Source organism: Phaseolus vulgaris, chromosome 11 (genome assembly GCF_000499845.2).
Source record: "Phaseolus vulgaris cultivar G19833 chromosome 11, P. vulgaris v2.0, whole genome shotgun sequence".
Taxonomy (NCBI): domain Eukaryota; kingdom Viridiplantae; phylum Streptophyta; class Magnoliopsida; order Fabales; family Fabaceae; genus Phaseolus; species Phaseolus vulgaris.
In genome coordinates this window covers 1984484-2003108 of record NC_023749.2, presented here as the reverse complement: position 1 = coordinate 2003108, position 18625 = coordinate 1984484, and the positions used below count along the sequence as shown (strand labels likewise).

General features: G+C 42.7%; 1 protein-coding gene across 1 annotated transcript; it reads right to left on the bottom strand.

Moving 5' to 3' along the window:
• Positions 1-15371: 15371 nt before the first annotated feature.
• LOC137821942 (H/ACA ribonucleoprotein complex subunit 3-like protein) lies at positions 15372-16924 on the bottom strand (the record flags this gene model as incomplete). The annotated part of the gene is made up of 2 exons (XM_068626763.1): positions 15372-15682; positions 16786-16924. Coding segments are annotated over 2 exons (237 nt in total), but the record flags the coding sequence as incomplete, so codon positions are not given.
• Between the last annotated feature and the right edge of the window lie 1701 nt (positions 16925-18625).

The window sequence follows — 18625 nt, the reverse complement described above, 5'->3', positions numbered from 1 at the left end:
ATTCGGAAGTTTAATTATGCTCTCCTAGCCAAGTGGAGATGGCGGATGGTATCGGAAGAAGAGGGGCGGTGGAAAGACTTATTGATCTCAAAATATGGGATGAATCTGGATCGTTCGCTTGGTCCAGTGAAACTCCAATCATGGTGGTGGAGAGATTTGAAAAAAGTGTGTACAGAGGGAGAGGGAGAAGGGTGGTTCAAAAATCAACTTGTATGGAAGGTAGGAGGCGGTGAAAAAGTGAACTTCTGGGAGGATGTGTGGATTGGTAATATCAATCTCAAAACCCTCTACCCAAGGTTGTTCTCCTTATCCTTGGACCAGGGCCTAATGGTGAGTGAGGTTGGGGAGTGGGACAGTGATGTTTGGAGGTGGGACCTAAGGTGGAGAAGGGCTAGGTATGAATGGGAATCACCGTTGGAAGCAAACCTTGTCCAATTACTAACCCGTGTAAGTCCGTCCAGGGGTCACAAAGATGTTCAGACGTGGGGGTGTGATGGCTCGGGGTTCTTCTCTGTCCATTCTGCATATGAATGCTTAGCTAAACAGGATAGTAGTCCGCGCCACGAAGTTTTCGAGCATCTGTGGAGAATCAAAGCCTTCCCCAATACAATAACAACTGCTTGGAGAGTCCTCCTAGGTAGGATCCCAACCAGAGTTGATTTGAGGAGGAGAGGAGTGTTGCTTAACACAACCTTATGTGAGCTTTGTCAAACAAAGGAGGAATCCTGCCAACACATCTTCTTAGAATGCCCCTTCGCCCAGAAAGTGTGGAGGTCTTGTTTTATATGGATTGGCATCTCTTTTGTGCAGCACAATGTTCTTACGATGCACTTTGAGAACTTCTCCTTGCCTCATCTGAGTAGCCAACAAAATCTCTTGTGGAAAGGAGTTTGGGCGTGTGTCGTTAGGAGCATTTGGGAGCATAGGAATTCGGTTGTTTTCAAACAAGGTGTTGTTGATGCGGAAGAGACTTTTTCGATGGCCCAACTCAAATCATGGCAATGGCTAAAGCACAGAGGTCACCGCTGTGTTTATTCTCTGGCTGATTGGATTCTAAATCCCCTTATCTGTATCAGAAGCTTTAAGTGATGGATGCTGGAAGGTGTTCTTGAGGAGAGGTTTTGAGGCTGCAGGACTTTCGGTCGTCCGTCCAAGACTTTTTGGTCATTTGCCCAAGTCTTCGAAGGTCTCGATTCGTTCGCCTAAGTCCCGAGGGTCTCCATCTCTGCTGTTGAAGGAATCTCCACTGCTGTTTTCTCTCTCAAAATATTATTATAATCACTCTTGACAGTGTTTCATCCTCCGAATCTCGTGTGCACATAGTTCATTTGGATGGAGAGTACCATTTGCATCTGGTGCAAAGGCTAGTGCAGTTTGTGCAGCATCCTGTGGCAACGAGCTGCTGATAGTGGTTCTAGTTTCTGCTAATGGTTGTTTGGTATGCAGGAGTTAAACCAGCATCGCATGATTTGATGACTAGGTGTGATTGTTGGATTGATGTGGAAGCTGGTGTTGAAAGCTGGATGCTGGTTTGTAGGTTAAAGGTGCTCTGAAGTTGTAGGAAGTAAAACAGATTTGGGGAATGATGGTTTGGTGTGGAACATGGTTTGGGATGGTATGCAGGAGATAAAACAGCATCGTTTGTTTTGTTGACTAGGTGAGTATGTTGGTCTGATGAGGAAGCTGGTGTTGAATGCTGACTGCTGGTTTGTAGGTTAAAGGTGCTCTAAGCCAAAAGCTTCTTTTTACAAACAAAGCTTAAGACAATGCAGGCGTGCAGGTTCTCTTTTTGGCTTTTTTTCAAATGTGGATTCAAAATGCAGGGTGTTGGTCGTTGATGGAGCTGTAAGGGACAGCCTGATTGTTTAAATCAGTTGTTGTGAGGTTGCGAGGTAGGAAATGGGAGGCCTGCATGTCTTATATGTTGATGAGTGCATGATGGTTAGGGAAAGGCAATCTGATGTAACTTCAGTAATAGAATGGGGTTGCAGTAGGAATAGCTTCTGGAGGTGTGCTTGGGGTTCTACAAATCATCTCTAGGACTTGTGTCATGCTGGTGTTATGCAGTCTCAGGTATTGGGACTGCATAAAAGACTTTGCTGGAGGTTCGAGCTTTGGAGTAAAAGAAGAAGGCTGGAAGTTTGCGCAGAAGGTCAAAGCGTAGGTCTTGACCTTCGGTCGTACGGGAAGGTCTTAACCTCTCGGTCGTTTGCCCAAGTCCTAGAAGGTCTCGTCATTCCTGTCGTTCGGCCATGTCCCCGAGGGTCTTGACATCTCGGTCGTTCGGCCATCTTTCCGTAGGTTTCGACCATAGTGCTTGAATTCTACCCCTTTTGGCATTTGCAATACCCTTTTCAAACCTGCCATTTAAAACTCTCTCACAAGCAAAGATACTGAAATTGTGTTTTGGTAACATCATGACTTATGGCAGTTAGCAGAATTAGAAGTTGGAGAGGAGAAAGAATGGAGTTGGTCACGGATCATTGGCACTCCAAACAGTTTATGTTTGGAAAATTATTGGATCACACTAGCATCATCATAGTATTGTCTGCAATCTCTCACTACATGACAGAGATCTGCTCAGAAGCACTTTGATGTACTCACAAACATTCTTGTTAACAGCTTAGCTCCACCAGAGGCTGAAATAGTACTAGAGTTCTGCTAAAAAGCCCGGGGAGGTGAGCCATATGAACAAACATGTGAACAAATATAAACATCAAATAGATAATATGTATAAGATGCATGCATAAGGTATTTCTAAAATCTATCACTTGCGAACCCAATAACAAAAAACTCATGATAATTATATAAATATGCACAGATTTTGAAAATAAGGTAGTCATCTTTCAGGACTAATAGCACCGAGTATCAAATATTGGAAATCTGACTTGAACGTCAGAATGTTTTTACAGATATTATCCGAGTTTGGAGCTCAAGAAGTCGAAAAGTAAAGGAGTTAAAGAAGAGTACAAAAACGTTATGTGAAAAAGATACCGACTGAGAAAAGACAATCCTTCTCTTAAAACCAGTTGAATTATTAAAGTATGATCCTTAGTTTTATGCAATTCCACTCTATGTTGTAGAAGGTTGTCTCACCCTTACAATTACAACTCAAGAGTTTCAACATAGTGATGATTACTATGATATGAGTTAAACGAGTGTGTTGACCAAATTTTCTATTGAGGGAGAAAAATATTAAAACTAGAAGACACTTGGTCGCCTTAGTCGATCTAGACCCTCGACTGGATGATCCCCGGATGGAAGCAGGGGAAGATCTTCAACCCATATTCCTCCAAGACAAAGACCGAAAAACATACATGGGAACATCTCTCAATCCGGACGACCGAGAGGCGGTCGGAAAAACATTAATAAAGAACGCTGATCTTTTCGCTTGGACGGCTGCAGACATGCCAGGGGTAAAATCAGATGTGATTACCCATCGATTATCTGTGTATACAGAGGCCAGGCCGATCACTCAAAAGAAAAGGAAACTAGGTGAAGAACGGCGCAAAGCCGCACGAGAAGAAACAGAAAGTTAATTCAAGCTGGTTTCATTCAAAAGGCCCACTATACGACATGGCTAGCCAATGTAGTGATGGTAAAAAAGGCGAATGGAAAATGGAGAATGTGCGTAGACTACACAGACCTTAACAAGGCGTGCCCAAAAGACTCGTATCCCCTGCCTACTATCGACCGACTGGTCGACGGTGCAGCCGGTCATCAAATCCTAAGTTTCCTTGATGCTTATTCGGGTTACAATCAAATACAAATGTACCACCGTGACCGGGAAAAAACCGCGTTTAGAACGGACTCTGATAATTTCTTCTATGAAGTCATGCCGTTCGGTCTCAAGAATGCAGGAGCCACATACCAGCGACTCATGGACCACGTGTTCCACGACATGATCGGTCGGAATGTGGAAGTATACGTTGACGACATCGTCGTCAAATCAGACTCTTGCGAGCAACATGTTTCTGACCTAAAAGAGGTTTTTCAAGCCTTGCGTCAATACCGCATGCGTTTAAATCCGGAAAAGTGCGCGTTCGGCGTCGAAGGTGGGAAGTTCTTAGGCTTCATGCTCACACATCGGGGTATTGAGGCTAATCATTCGGTCGTTCGGCCTCGCCCAGTACCGGTTCTCTATCCTATATAAGTCGAGACCAACATCGTCTACTACCAGTTTATGGCCATGTTACTGCTTAAGGAAAAAGTTACCCCAGGTTATCACATAGACGCGATGATGTACCCTAGCTTTAAGTTTTTGAGTTAAGTGGGGAGCCGCTTAACTTTGTTGTAACTGCTAAATGCTTAATTAGGAGGTCTATGTATAAGGGTTGGAACACCCCTAAAGTGTTTCATTTTATTCTATTAATTCGTTGCTGATCAAAAAAAAAAAAGGTAATCCGAATTATTTATGCCTCGTCCGGCATCCGAATTATCTATTAATTCATTAACCGTTCGGTCGGCCAGAATATATAACGAATTATAACTTCAACGTTATTCACCAACCTTGGTCAGAAATCGAAATTATTTATGCCTCGTTCGGCATCAGAATTATTCAGAATTATTTATGCCTCGTCCGGCATCAGAACTATCTTATTACTTTAATGTAATCAGAATTATTTATGCCTCGTTCGGCATCAGAATTATCTTATTACTTTAAGGTAATCAGATTTATTTACGCCTCCTACGGCATCAGAATTATCTTATTACTTTAACGTAATCAGAATTATTTATGCCTCGTTCGGCATCAGAATTATCTTATTACTTTAAGGTAATCCGAATTATTTATGCCTCGTCCGGCATCCGAATTATCTATTAATTCATTAACCGTTCGTTCGGCCAGAATATATAACGAATTATAACTTCAACGTTATTCACCAACCTTGGTCAGAAATCAAAATTATTTATGCCTCGTTCGGCATCAGAATTATTTATGCCTCGTCCGGCATCAGAACTATCTTATTACTTTAATGTAATCAGAATTATTTATGCCTCGTTCGGCATCAGAATTATCTTATTACTTAAACGCAATGATGTACCCTAGCTTTAAGTTTTTGAGTTAAGTGGTGAGCCGCTTAACTTTGTTTTAATTGCTAGATGCTTAATTAGGAGGTCTTTGTATAAGGGTTGGAACACCCCTAAAGTGTTTCATTTAATTCTATTAATTCGTTGCTGATCAAAAAAAAAAAAGGTAATCAGAATTATTTATGCCTCGTTCAATTTTAATGGAGAGAGAAAGGAGAGGGAGAAAGGAGAGAGAAAGGAGAGGGAGAGAGAGAGAAAGGAGAGGGAGAGAAACTCGCCCTTCTCATGGTGGTTATGGTGGTCACAATGGTCAAGGTGGTCATGGTGTAAAAGAGAAGACAGGTATTTCTGCGTATAGCACAGGCGACGCCACAACATTCTTCTTCTCCAACTTTCCGAACGGGTATGGTGAACTGGACATGCACAAGATCTTCCAGAAATGGGCTAGAGTGAAAGAAGTTTTCATTGCTCGAAGGCTGAACAAGTGGGGGAGACGATTTGGTTTTGTTCGTTTCTTCGAAGTGGGAAATGCGACAAGATTAGAGAAGGAGCTTGACCAAATTTTCATTGGCAATGTGAAGCTCCATGTCAATATCCCGAGGTACAGGAGGCTTGTACCCGAGTCTAGGGTCTACAAGTTTCCCCCGGGGGTGCCTCATTCTGAGTCAAGGAGGAGGGGAGGGGAAGGCCTGGCGGAAACACGGAGGGAGAGGAAGAAGGAGGTATGGGTGAAAAAGAAAGGGGAAGAGTCATATGCTGATATAGTAAGGGGAGGTCCTCGTCAGGTGTGGAAGGGACCAACGTTCTCAGTCCAAAAACAGATCCTACCGTGGATGGAGGCAAGTGTCATTGGTCAGCTGCGTGCAGAACTAGATCTTGATCAGTTACGCGAAGAGTTCCTGAAAGGAGGGTTGAGCACGGTTTTTTTGCATTCCTTAGGAGACAATCTAGTTCTGCTTATGCCAAGGGAAGGGGAGAGTATGCAGGCTCTTATTAAGCTTAATAAGGAGTGGTTTGAGAGTGTTTTCACAAGCTTTGAACCATGGTCGGAAAAGTGCATAGCGAGCCACAAAGTCGTCTGGGTAAGGTGCTATGGACTACCCCTTTCTCTCTGGAACAAGGAGTGCTTCTCTAAAGTGGTGGGAGATAAGGCAACTATAGTGTCTATCGGCAAAGCCACTCTCCTATGGGAGAACTTGGAGTATGCTGTTCTTCAAGTCAGGATGCCAAAGAGCCAGAGTGTAGGGATGGCGGCAGACATGAAGATCAACAATAATCTTTATAGTATCCGTATAGAAGAAGAAGTTATATGTGGGAATAGAGGTTCATGCAGGTGCATCTATGATGATGGTGGCTCCTCGGATAGTGTTTCCTCGTCGGAAACCTATGTAGAGGATACTGCCTCTGTGAATAGTTGTGAAGAGGAAGGAAAAGTTCGGGGTCGGATAAGGCAGTGGCCTAGGGGGGAGGTGATCGGTGGTGAAGTTAACGGTGAAGAAGTCCAAGTCGGAAGGGAGGTGGTAGGTGACGGTGAGGGTCAAGAGAATACGACAAAAGGCTTGGTTCGTGGGGAAGCAACCTCTAAGGGTCTAGTCTGTCAGAGGGTCAGTGCTAAGAGTTTCACCAATGTGGAAACAGTAAATCAGATAGCCTCTGACGAAGCGGCGATCCTGAAAACCTGTAGCAACGGGCCCACAGCTTTGCACTATAGTACCAACCCTCGGGCTGACGTGGCCAAGTTAGTTGTGGATGAGGAGTTAAGTTGCACTCAGCGCGAACCCTCTGTCTTCTTGGGCCACGAAGGAAACCGGTCGGCCCTTTTTGGCAATGGGTTATCCCATTCGCTAGTCCAAGAGGAAGTAGGAGATGGAGTGCTCCTGAGTAAGGACGACGGGCCGAACATTGAGGGGGGAGTGTCGGTCGTTCGGTCGTTCGGCCGAACAAATCAGCATATCCATGAGGGAGCTTCGGTCGGTCGGGAGCTGGAGCCAAGGGAAGTCCTGGAAATACGTGGCCATGAGGTCAGCAAAGGGGGAAGTGGAATCAGGAACCAATCCCCTAGGGGTAGACTGCGAATGAAGGGGCTGGGGGAAATGGCGGAACCAAGCACCCTTCCACGGAGGTCAATAAGAGTATGGCCCTCCCAGGTAAGGGACTCTGCCTCAAAAGCTGGAACTCTTTCTGCAACTATCTCTGATGGGGATACAATCATTTGTAACTCAAGGTTCCGGGACCTGGACGTAACGGAGAAACCACTAAAGTTGTGGGAGATGGGCAAACAGATGGGAATTGTATGTCGTAGGATCGAAGAAGAGGTTGTGAAGGAATATCAGAGTATGGAAACGAGAGATGTAGAGTTTGCACAGAAGCTAGAAGAGGGGGTAACAAAAGGTCTCCTATGCTGATAGTTAGCTTGAACATCCGAGGTTTGGGGGGAGGAACAAAAAGCAGATATCTTAAAAATTTGATCTCAAGAGAAGGAGCAGAGTTTGTTTGCATTCAAGAAACGAAATTGAAGGGGTTCACCGATGCTAGATGTTTTGCTTTGTGGGGGGACAATAGAGTCGGGTGGATTCACTATGAAGGTGAAAATGGAGGTGGAAGCTTGCTGTCCATGTGGCACAAAGATATGTTCTGCTATGAGAGTCATGTGATGGGGAAGGGATTCATAGTTATCTTTGGCCAACACCTGCGGTCTACACGTAAGTGTGTTATTGTTAATATTTACTCAGCCTGTAGTCTAAGAGAAAAGAAGATTCTCTGGGAGGAGATAACTGGAATCAAAGGAGGGTCACAGGAGTTGGTTTGGTGTCTCTGTGGTGACTTTAATGCTGTAAGAAGTAGACGGGAAAGGAAAGGTGCTAGCAGTCGGGGTGCAACGGCAAGTGGCCAAACGAGCGAGATATATGGTTTTAATTGTTTTATTGAATCTAATATGCTTCTGGATCTCCCTATTGTAGGGAAAGCTTACACGTGGTTTAGAGCAAATGGGTCGGCTAAGAGCAGGCTTGATAGAATCCTTGTCTCTGAGGAGTGGTTGAGCTTATGGCCAAACTGTAAACAATATGTCCAACAGAGGGAAGTGTCTGATCACTGTGCTCTGGTGGTGAAGACCTTGGATAAGGACTGGGGTCCCAAGCCCTTTCGAAATATCGATGCCTGGCATATGGATAGAGGTTTCAACGGGATGGTGAAGGGAAAGTGGCAATCTTATCCAGCCCAAGGGAATGCCATTTTGAACCTTAAGGTTAAGCTGAAGCTGCTCAAAGGGGACTTGAAAATCTGGAATAGAGATGTGTACGGTAATCTTTATACCATTAAGAATGGTATCCTGCGCGAAATTGAGGTCTGTGACAACCAAGATAAGGATGGAGGTTCGGTGGTTAGTGGGAGGGTGGAGAGACTGGAGTTACTGAACCAGCTAGGGGAGGTTGACAGAAAGATAGACTCCCTCATTAGTCAGAAAGCAAGAGCTTGTTGGTTCAAGTACGGCGACTCGTGTACTAAATTTTTTCACTCCTCCTTGAGATGGAGAAGGCTTAGAAACGAAGTAAAAGGAGTGGAGGTTGGGGGTCAGTGGTGTGAGGAGCCTTCTACGGTGCGAGCAGAGGCCAAGAAGTTGTTTGAGAATAGGTTTACAGCAACAAGGGATTTTGGGGTAAGACTTGATGAAGTGGAGTTCAAATCTATATCCCCAGAAGACAACCTGTTTCTTATCTCTGGCTTTAAGGAAGATGAGATCAAGGAAGCGGTGTGGAATTGTGAAGGATCAAAGAGTCCAGGACCTGATGGATTCAACTTTAATTTTATCAGGAAAAGTTGGGAGTTTATAAAAGACGAGTTTGTTAAGGCCTTGGCTGTGTTCCATGATACAGGGTCTATTCCTAAGGGATGTAATGCATCCTTCATAGCCTTGGTTCCAAAGGTGAAGGACCCCTTCTCGCTGGAGCAATATCGTCCCATCTCACTAGTGGGGGCTCTATACAAAGTTATAGCAAAGGTGTTGGCTGAAAGAATAAAGAAAGTGTTGAACTCCGTTATTGATGAAAGTCAATCTGCTTTCCTAAAGGGGAGAGGGATTCTAGACAGTGTTCTCATGGCCAATGAGGTGGTAGAGGATCTTAGAAGGCGTGAGAGGAGTGGTCTCTGCTTGAAGGTGGATTTTGAAAAAGCATATGACTCGGTGCGGTGGGAGTTTATGTACGATATGCTCTACAAAATGGGTTTCCACTGCAAGTGGGTGATGTGGATTTTTTTTTGATCAGCAACGAATTAATAAAATTAAATGAAACACTTTAGGGGTGTTCCAACCCTTATACATAGCCCTCCTAATTAAGCATTTAGCAATTAAAACAAAGTTAAGCGGCTCCCCACTTAACTCAAAAACTTAAAGCTAGGGTACAGCATTGTGTTTTTGCAGCATCATGGCCAGAAACTGGTGGTTGGCGATGTTGGTCTCGACTTACAAAAGGATAGAGTACCAGAACTGGGCAAGGCCGACCGACCGATGGTCGAAACCTTCGGAGAGTTGACCGAACGACAGAGGCGTCGAGACCCTCGGGGACGTGGCCGAACGACAGAGGTGGCAAGACCTTCGAGGTCTTGGACGAACGACCGAAGGTCAAGACCTTCGTGGACTTGGACGGACGACCGAACGTCAAGACCTTCCCTTTGACCTTTTGCGCAAACTTTCCAGCCTTCTTCTTTTTCACTCAGTCCCAATACCTGAGACTGCATAACACCAGCATAAACGAGACCTAGAGAAGATTTGTAGAACCCCAAGCTCACCTCCAGAGGCTATTCCTGTGACACATTCAAGTGTAGCCTTTTTCCACCATTTTTTACCACCATTTTGATCCAGCTTTCTCTACTAAGTCCTGAACATCCACCTCTCCACTCTCCATTACAACAGATTCCTCAAGCAGAGTTCCAGAGATTGTAACTCTGACAAGAGGGATTATTGTAAAATAAAGATTGAGCTAAAGAGAACTCCAAAGACTCCTACAGCAGCTAACTCCACTATGGTGGCCAGCAGCTCCCCGGTTGTATTATTCAGCTATAACCAGCGTGACCTGGGCAAAGGCCACACTTCAAAAAACCAGATTGACCAAACACGAGTCCATAGGTACACCAGCCTCCATATACCCTTCTTCATCCTCAATCCTCACTACACTGCATGGAATCGGCCTCAGTGTCCGTTTTAGTTAACGGGAGTCCTACGGAGGAATTCAAACCTTCTAGAGGCTTGAGGCAAGGCGATCCGCTAGCCCCGTTCCTCTTCATTGTGGTAGCTGAAGGCCTAGCTGGGCTAGTTAGGCAAGCGAACAAGGCCAATCTGCTTTCGGGTGTTAAGTTTGGTAGAGGAGAGGGGGAGATTAGTATCATGCAATTCGCAGACGACACCCTCTTTCTTTGCGAAGCGTCGCATAGCAATGTTGTTGCCGTGAAGGCGATCCTAAGGGGGTTTGAACTAGCATCAGGCTTAAAGATAAATTTCCATAAGTCTAAGATTGCAGGTGTGAATGTGGATAACTTTGCTCTGTCAAGCTATGCAAAGACCCTGAGTTGTGCCCAGATGGGAGTCCCGTTTAATTACCTTGGATTAGAAGTGGGAGGGAACCCAAGGAAGGTGAAGTTCTGGGAACCGGTGTTAACCAAGCTTAAAGCTAGACTCAATGTCTGGAAAGGAAGATTTTTGTCATTGGCAGGGAGAATATGCCTAATCAAATCGGTTATCTCAGCGATCCCGCTTTTCTATCTCTCTATCTTCAAAGCACCGGAATCTGTATATAAAAGCATTATCAGCATTCAGCGAAGGTTTTTGTGGGGATGGGGAAAGGAGAAGAGGTCGATAACCTGGGTTAGCTGGGAAAATGTGTGCAAACCGAAGGAGGAGGGAGGATTGGGGATCAGAGATATTCGGAAGTTTAATTACGCCCTCCTAGCCAAGTGGAGATGGCGGATGGTATCGGAAGAAAAGGGGAGGTGGAAAGACCTATTGGTCTCAAAGTATGGGATGAATCTGGATTGTCCGCTTGGCCCAGTGAAATTCCAATCATGGTGGTGGAGAGATTTGAAAAAAGTATGCACAGAGGGAGAAGGAGGAGGGTGGTTCAAAAATCAACTTGTATGGAAGATAGGAGGAGGAGAAAAAGTGAACTTCTGGGAGGATGTGTGGATTGGCAATATCAACCTCAAAACCCTCTACCCTAGGTAGTTCTCCTTATCTTTGGACCAGGGCCTGATGGTGAGTGAGGTTGGGGAGTGGGTAAGCGCTGTTTGGAGGTGGGATTTAAGGTGGAGAAGGGATAGGTTTGAATGGGAATCCCCGTTGGAAGCAAACCTTGTCCAACTCCTATCCCGAGTAAGCCCGTTGAGGGGTCACCAAGACGTTCAGACGTGGGGGTGTGATGGCTCGGGGTCCTTTTCTGTCCAGTCTGCTTATGAATGCTTAGCAAAACAGGACAGCAGTCCGCGCCACGAAGTGTTCGAGCATCTGTGGAGAATCAAAGCTTTCCCCAATAGTATTACAACTGCTTGGAGAGTCCTCCTAGGTAGAATCCCAACTAGAGTCGACTTGAGGAGGAGAGGAGTGTTGCTTAACACAACTCTATGTGAGCTTTGTCAAGCAAAGGAGGAATCCTGCCATCACATCTTCCTAGAATGCACCTTCGCCCAGAAAGTGTGGAGGTTATGTTTTAATTGGATTGGCATCTCTTTTGTGCAGCATAATGTTCCTATGATGCACTTCGAAAATTTCTCCTTGCCTCATCTGAGTAGCCAACAAAACCTCTTGTGGAAAGGAGTTTGGGCGTGTGTTGTAAGGAGCATTTGGGAGCATAGGAACTCAGCTGTATTCAAACAAGGTGTTGTTGATGCGGAAGAGACTTTTTCGATGGCTCAACTCAAATCATGGCAATGGCTAAAGCATAGAGGTCACCGCTGCTGCTATTCCCTGGCTGATTGGATCCTAAACCCCCTTATCTGCATCAGAAGCTTTAAGTGATGGATGCTGGTAGGTGTTCCTGAGGAGAGGCTCTAGATGCTGCAGGAATAGAGTCAAATGCAGAGGAGGTAACATCAAGAGTAGTCATGAGGCTTGTATTTGAAGGAAGGAGGGAGTTTTTTGCGTTTCTGGCACATGGAAGCACTGTATATCCTCTGCATCTGTCTTTTTGCAATACCAAATTGTTGATTTATGGGGTTTTATGCAGGATTCTGCTCCAGTATCACTGTTCCTTATAGTAGGAAGTTGTAATGTTTTATGTGTTTTGTTCTGTTGAGTGTTGTGAGGCTGTGAGGTAGGATTTGGTAGGCCTGCATGTTTTATATGTTGATGAGTGCATGATGGATAGGGAAAGGCAATCTGATGTAACCATAGAAAAAGAATGGGGTTGCAGTAGGAACTTGAGGCAACAGAACAACTTGGAAGAATGAGGTTTGGAGAGTAGGCACCACTTAAAATGTGGTTATGGGTGAAACATGGCGTGCAATCTTTCAACTATTCAAACGGTGTGGAAGTGGATGTCTGGAAGCTAGGGGTCTAATGCTGGGTGCACAAAGTTCATTTGGATGGAGTATACCATCTGCATCTGGTGCAAAGGCTAGTGCAGTTGGTGCAGCATCCTGTGGCAATGAGCTGCTGTTAGTGTTACTAGTTTTTGATAATGGTTGTTTCCAAGGTAGAGGTACTGGTTTTTGGGAAGATCTACATAGTTATGGTTTCTGCATTTTAAATACACCTGGTGAAGTAATAGAAGTGGTGTAAGGAAGCAGCTTGTATAGAAATTGAATTGGTATATAGAAGGACTAGTGCTTTTGAAGTTGTAGGAAGTAAAACAGATTTGGGGAATGATGGTTTGGTGTGGATGACGGTTTGGGATGGTATGCAGGAGATAAACCAGCATCGTATGATATCATGACTAGGTGAGATTGTTGGTTTGATGTGGAAGCTGGTGTTGAATGCTGGATGCTGGTGTTGAACGACCGAAATGTCGAGACCTTCGGAGAGTTGGCCGAACGACAGAGATGTCGAGACCTTCGAGGACTTGGACGAACGACCGAAAGGTCAAGACCTTCGTGGACATGGACGAACGACCGAATGACAAGACCTTCGCTTTGACCTTCTGCGCAAACTTTCCAGCCTTGTTCTTTTTCTCCAAAGCTCCAACCTCAAACAAAGTCTTTTATCAAGGCCTCCCACTCCAGAAGCTATTCCTGCTGAACCATGTACTTTGACACATTCAAGTGTAGCCTTTTTACCACCATTTTGATCCAGCTTTCTCTGCTAAGTCCTGAACATCCACCTCTCCACTCTCCATTACAACATATTCCTCAAGCAGAATTTCAGAGATTGTAACTCTGACAAGAGGGATTATTGTAATATAAAGATTGAGCAAAAGAGAACACCAAAGACTCCTACAGCAGCTAGCTCCACTATGGTGGCCAGCAGCTCCCTGGTTGTATTGTTCAGCTATAACCAGCGTGACCTGGGCAAAGGCCACACTTCAAAAAACCAGATTGGCCAAACACGAGTCCATAGGTACACCAGCCTCCATATACCCTTCTTCATCCTCATCCCTCACTACACTGATATAAACAATCAGGCAATCCCTTGCGGCTCCATCAACGACCAACACCCTGCATTTTGGATCCACTTTTGAAAAAAAAGTGCCATAAAGAAAACCTGCACGCCTAGTCATCATATCATACGATGCTGGTTTATCTCCTGCATACCATCCCAAACCATCTTCCGCACCAAACCATCATTCCCCAAATCTTTTTTACATCCTACAACTTCAGAGCACCTTTAACCTACAAACCAGCATCCAGCATTCAACACCAGCTTCCACATCAAACCAACAAACACACCTAGTCATCATATCATACTATGCTGGTTTATCTCCTGCATACCATCCCAACCCGTCATCCACACCAAACCATCATTCCCCAAATCTGTTTTACTTCCTACAACTTCATTAGCACTAGTCCTTCTATACACCAATTCAATTTCTATACAGGCTGCTTCCTTACACCACTTCTATTACTTCACCAGGTGTATTTTAAATTGCAGAAACCATAACAATGTAGATCTTCCCAAAAACCAGCACCTCTACCTTGGAAACAACCATTATCAAAAACTAGAACCACTATCAGCAGCTCGTTGCCACAGGATGCTGCACAAACTGCACTAGCCTTTGCACCAGATGCAAATGGTATGCTCCATCCAAATGAACTATGTGCACTAGAGCTTCAGAGGTTGAAACACTGTCAAGAGGGATTATTGTAATATTTTGAGAGAAAAAACAGCAGTGGAGGTTCCTTCAGCAGCAGATGTGGAGACCCTCGGGACTTAGCCGAACGAATCGAGACCTTCGAGGACTTGGGCGAACGACCAAAAAGTCTTGGACGAACGACCGAATGTCCTGCAGCCTCAAAAACCTCTCCTCAAGAACACCTTCCAGCATCCATCACTTTTTTTTTTTTTTGATCAGCAACGAATTAATAGAATAAAATGAAACACTTTAGGGGTGTTCCAACCCTTATACATAGACCTCCTACTTAAGCATTTAGCAGTTAAAACAAAGTTAAGCGGCACCCCACTTAACTCAAAAACTTAAAGCTAGGGTACATCATCGCGTCTATGTGATTAACCTGGGGTATCTTTTTTGCCTTTAGCAGTAACATGGCCAGAAACTGGTGGTTGACGATGTTGGTCTCGACTTATTTTGGATAGAGTACCGGTACTGGGCGAGGCCGAACGACCGAATGGTCGAAACCTTCGGAAAGATGGCCGAACGACAGAGATGTCGAGACCCTCGGGGACATGGCCGAACGGCAGAGATATCGAGACCTTCTAGGACTTGGACGAACGACCGAGAAGTCAAGACCCCAGTTCGAGTGCCGAGTGTGCCGAGTGCCGAGTGCCGAGAAGAACCCCAGTTCTTCACCCAGTCACCTGCCCGACCGAAGGAAGGAGAAGAAGACTTCAACAGTTCTCTAGGTCCCACCTCCCTAGCAGGAACAAGTATTATAGTCCCTTGACATACATTAATATCTGTTTTTATAATTCATTTATCTCCATCAAATTACCTGTGTTAATGATAACTAAGTTCTTTCTCTTACGTTTCTTAATTGGGAAAAGGAAAATACGTGTAAACATATTTGCACAGATAAAAATTTCATTCATTCTTTGTTGATTCATGTAGCTGGTTTCATCTAGCTGCACTTTTATCTCGTTTTGAAAGCTGGCAACCACCCCATGCGTTGAGACAAATTATTTGTTTCACAATATTAAATTGATATTTTATTAATTCGTTGCTGATCAAAAAAAAAATATTAAATTGACTGCAACAGAACTCAAAATCCTTTAGTGCATTTCAACATTGGAAACTTCATTCTAATACAGTAAGTAATAAGTGAGCCATATTTGACGTAATTGGTTCAAAACAATATAAATGGCTCAATCACTAGGCACCAGGTATCGGCACTACACTAGTTCACAAAACACGGCCAAGCACAGAAAAGACACTTAAAAATTGGAGCTTCAAAATCAGTCAGTACTTTAGAGGTGCCTGCTGGGTTGGTAACAATCCAAAACGCTTCTTCAGAAGAACTCTCTGCCTCGAATATTTATCATCGGGTGAAAACCGAGCTGCATTTTGGGAAAACCACAAAAATCATAAACAGGTACAGAAAATGGAGAGAATTATAATTTATAAATAACATTTCACATGTATTTGAGAGTGACTAGTATGCCTTATGCCAATGACAAAATCCAAACTGTGCAAAAAGCAGATCTTTAAAATATTATACAGTGAGCAATGAAAATAATAAGTTGTTACTGCTGAAAATAGGAAACAAAGTACTAGGTGGCTTTTTTAAATAAAATTAACAAACAAAAATCAAAATAGAAAACAATTTTTTGTAGTAAATTAGCCCTATGCTACCAAGTTCCACACTACAGAAGTTCTTAATCAAACAGCCACAATGATATGTTTCTCAGTCAATGACTTTCATCCAATGTTACATCCAACATGCATATCAAGATGATGACTCGGCACTTTCGGAAAAACGACGAGGCTGATGGTGTTACTTTTTTTCCACCTTTAACTTTTTTCCCTTATAAAGACCAAAAATCCTTCAGGGAAAAAAGACCAAAAGGTGAAAAGGGGACAAAAGAAAACCAGGATCAAAATCAAGCAGCAAAGAATGCCAATCTCGCTAAGAATTTGACAAAGACGGCCTCTAAAAAGGCAATTACCAAACAACCAAGAAAAGTCTTGATCCCAATTTCACAACTAAACTCTAGAAGACGGGCTGCCAGAGAAAACTCTAGCATTTCTTTAATAAACACAAAGAAACACAGATTGAATGCAATGCCAAAAACCCTTTTTCTATCGTTGTTGACAGAGCAGATCCTCTAAAATTAAAACACAAACTGTCAAATGCCCTAGGTACAACCCCAATTTTCAATGAGAATAATAAACCCATTAATCCATACAATCCAAGCCAACCCGTTTCAGAAAATTATCTACGCAAATAGAAGAGAAGTGAAAAAAAAGCCCCCAAATAAAAAAATACAAACTATAACAATGTTACGGTCCACAGTGCATTTTAGTATCAACACAGAAATTACAAAGAAATTGCACAGAGAAGGACAAAAGGTTTTCTTTTGAATTCACAAGCAATTATTATAGCATAATTTGAAAAAACTCATATATATGTCAAGAAACTGCAGTAAGCAGAGCAAAATACCTGGATGGGCAGATTGTGTAGCTAGCCCTACCGGCGACTCTTTCTGCAAAGAAGAAAAACAACACACTTCAAAGCAGTGATAACCACCAAGATTTTGGCTTGTTGCCAATAACCCGTGAGGATGCAATTTTCTTAATATTATTTTTAATCACTTCCTTATATTACTACTACTCCATCACTGTCACTCATTTCACATTATCTTTAATTTTCTCCATCTTCGCCAAATTTGATATCTAACCACATTTAGCAAAACAAATTTTCCTCCTTAATTTTTCAGTGCATATATAACTCCAATTCAATGATCAAATAACTTACTTACAACTCTCCAAGCATGGCTTCAAATGTTACATTTTTATTATCTGGCATAGATTTGAACTGAAATCAATCCAGAAAATAAAATCGTAATCTATTTTCGATCTTAGCTACTCTGTAGAAGATTAAGTGTTCTATTTTCCAATTATATTTAATTAAAGAAAACAAGGTATAATTGAAAAAAAAAATCATAATTGCCTTGAAATCTGAAAATTACAACAAATAAAGAAAATGAATAAATAAATAAATTACTTATAATTTAGAAATGAGAGAGCAATAGATTATATGAAAACGTTATATATATGAACGGTGTTAGAATCATACAACTGCTACATAAAAAATGAGGGTGTTTCTTCCTTCACCCCCCGATCAATATTTAAAAATACAATTTTACTCCTTTTTTTAAATGATTTTTTGGAATACTTTTTTTTTTTTTGATCAGCAACGAATTAATAGAATTAAAAGAAACACTTTAGAGGTGTTCCAACCCTTATACATAGACCTCCTAATTAAGCATTCAACAATTAAACCAAAGTTAAGGGGCACACCACTTAACTCAAAACCTTAAAACTAGATAAAACTCAGTCCCAAGACCTGAGTCTGCAGAACACCAGCAAAACACAAATCAGAATCCTGGTGATGATATATAGAACGCCAGCTTTATAAAAAATTGGAATACTTATTTTGAAATCTTCTCATATACTCCTTTCCAAAATTTATAAGTGTATTTTGGAAAATAACTTTCAAAAATTCTGGAAAGCATTTTTCAAAAAAAATCCTAGAATAAAATTGGAAATCATAGCAAAAACCGAATCAGATAACAATAAAGCTAGAAACCATAGCACGTGTTGATAACAGAAATTGGAAACAACAATCAGTCTAGGGTTATCAGATACATACCTGATCGAGAATGAACAGCAACAAAAATAAACTCAGCCGAACGTAAAGAAATAAACCTGCGGTGGAGGCGAGGAAAGGGTTTTAAGGTTTTCTGGTCTACAGAAGTTGCTTTGGTTCAACGAGAATGGGCCTTTCATTTAGGTTAAGGCCCTTTTTATTGGTTATGAGATAATTCTGATGCCGAACGAGGCATAAATAATTCTGATTACATTTTTTTTTTTATCAGCAACGAATTAATAGAATTAAATGAAACACTTTAGGGGTGTTCCAACCCTTATACATAGACCTCCTAATTAAGCATTTAACAATTAAAACAAAGTTAAGCGGCTCACCACTTAACTCAAAAACTTAAAGCTAGTTAGAACTCAGTCCCAAGACCTCAGACTGCATAACACCAGCATAACACGAATCCTATTGATGATTTATAGAAACCCAAGCACACCACCAGTATCTATTCCTGCTGATATATATTCCTTGACACAGTCCAGAGTATCCTTTTTACCAACTTTTTTGAAAAAGAGATGCCAGCTTACTCTGCTAAGTCCTGAACATCCATCTTTCCACTCTCAATTACAACAGATTCCTCAAGCAGAATTTCAGAGGTTGTAACTCTGACAAGAGGGATTAT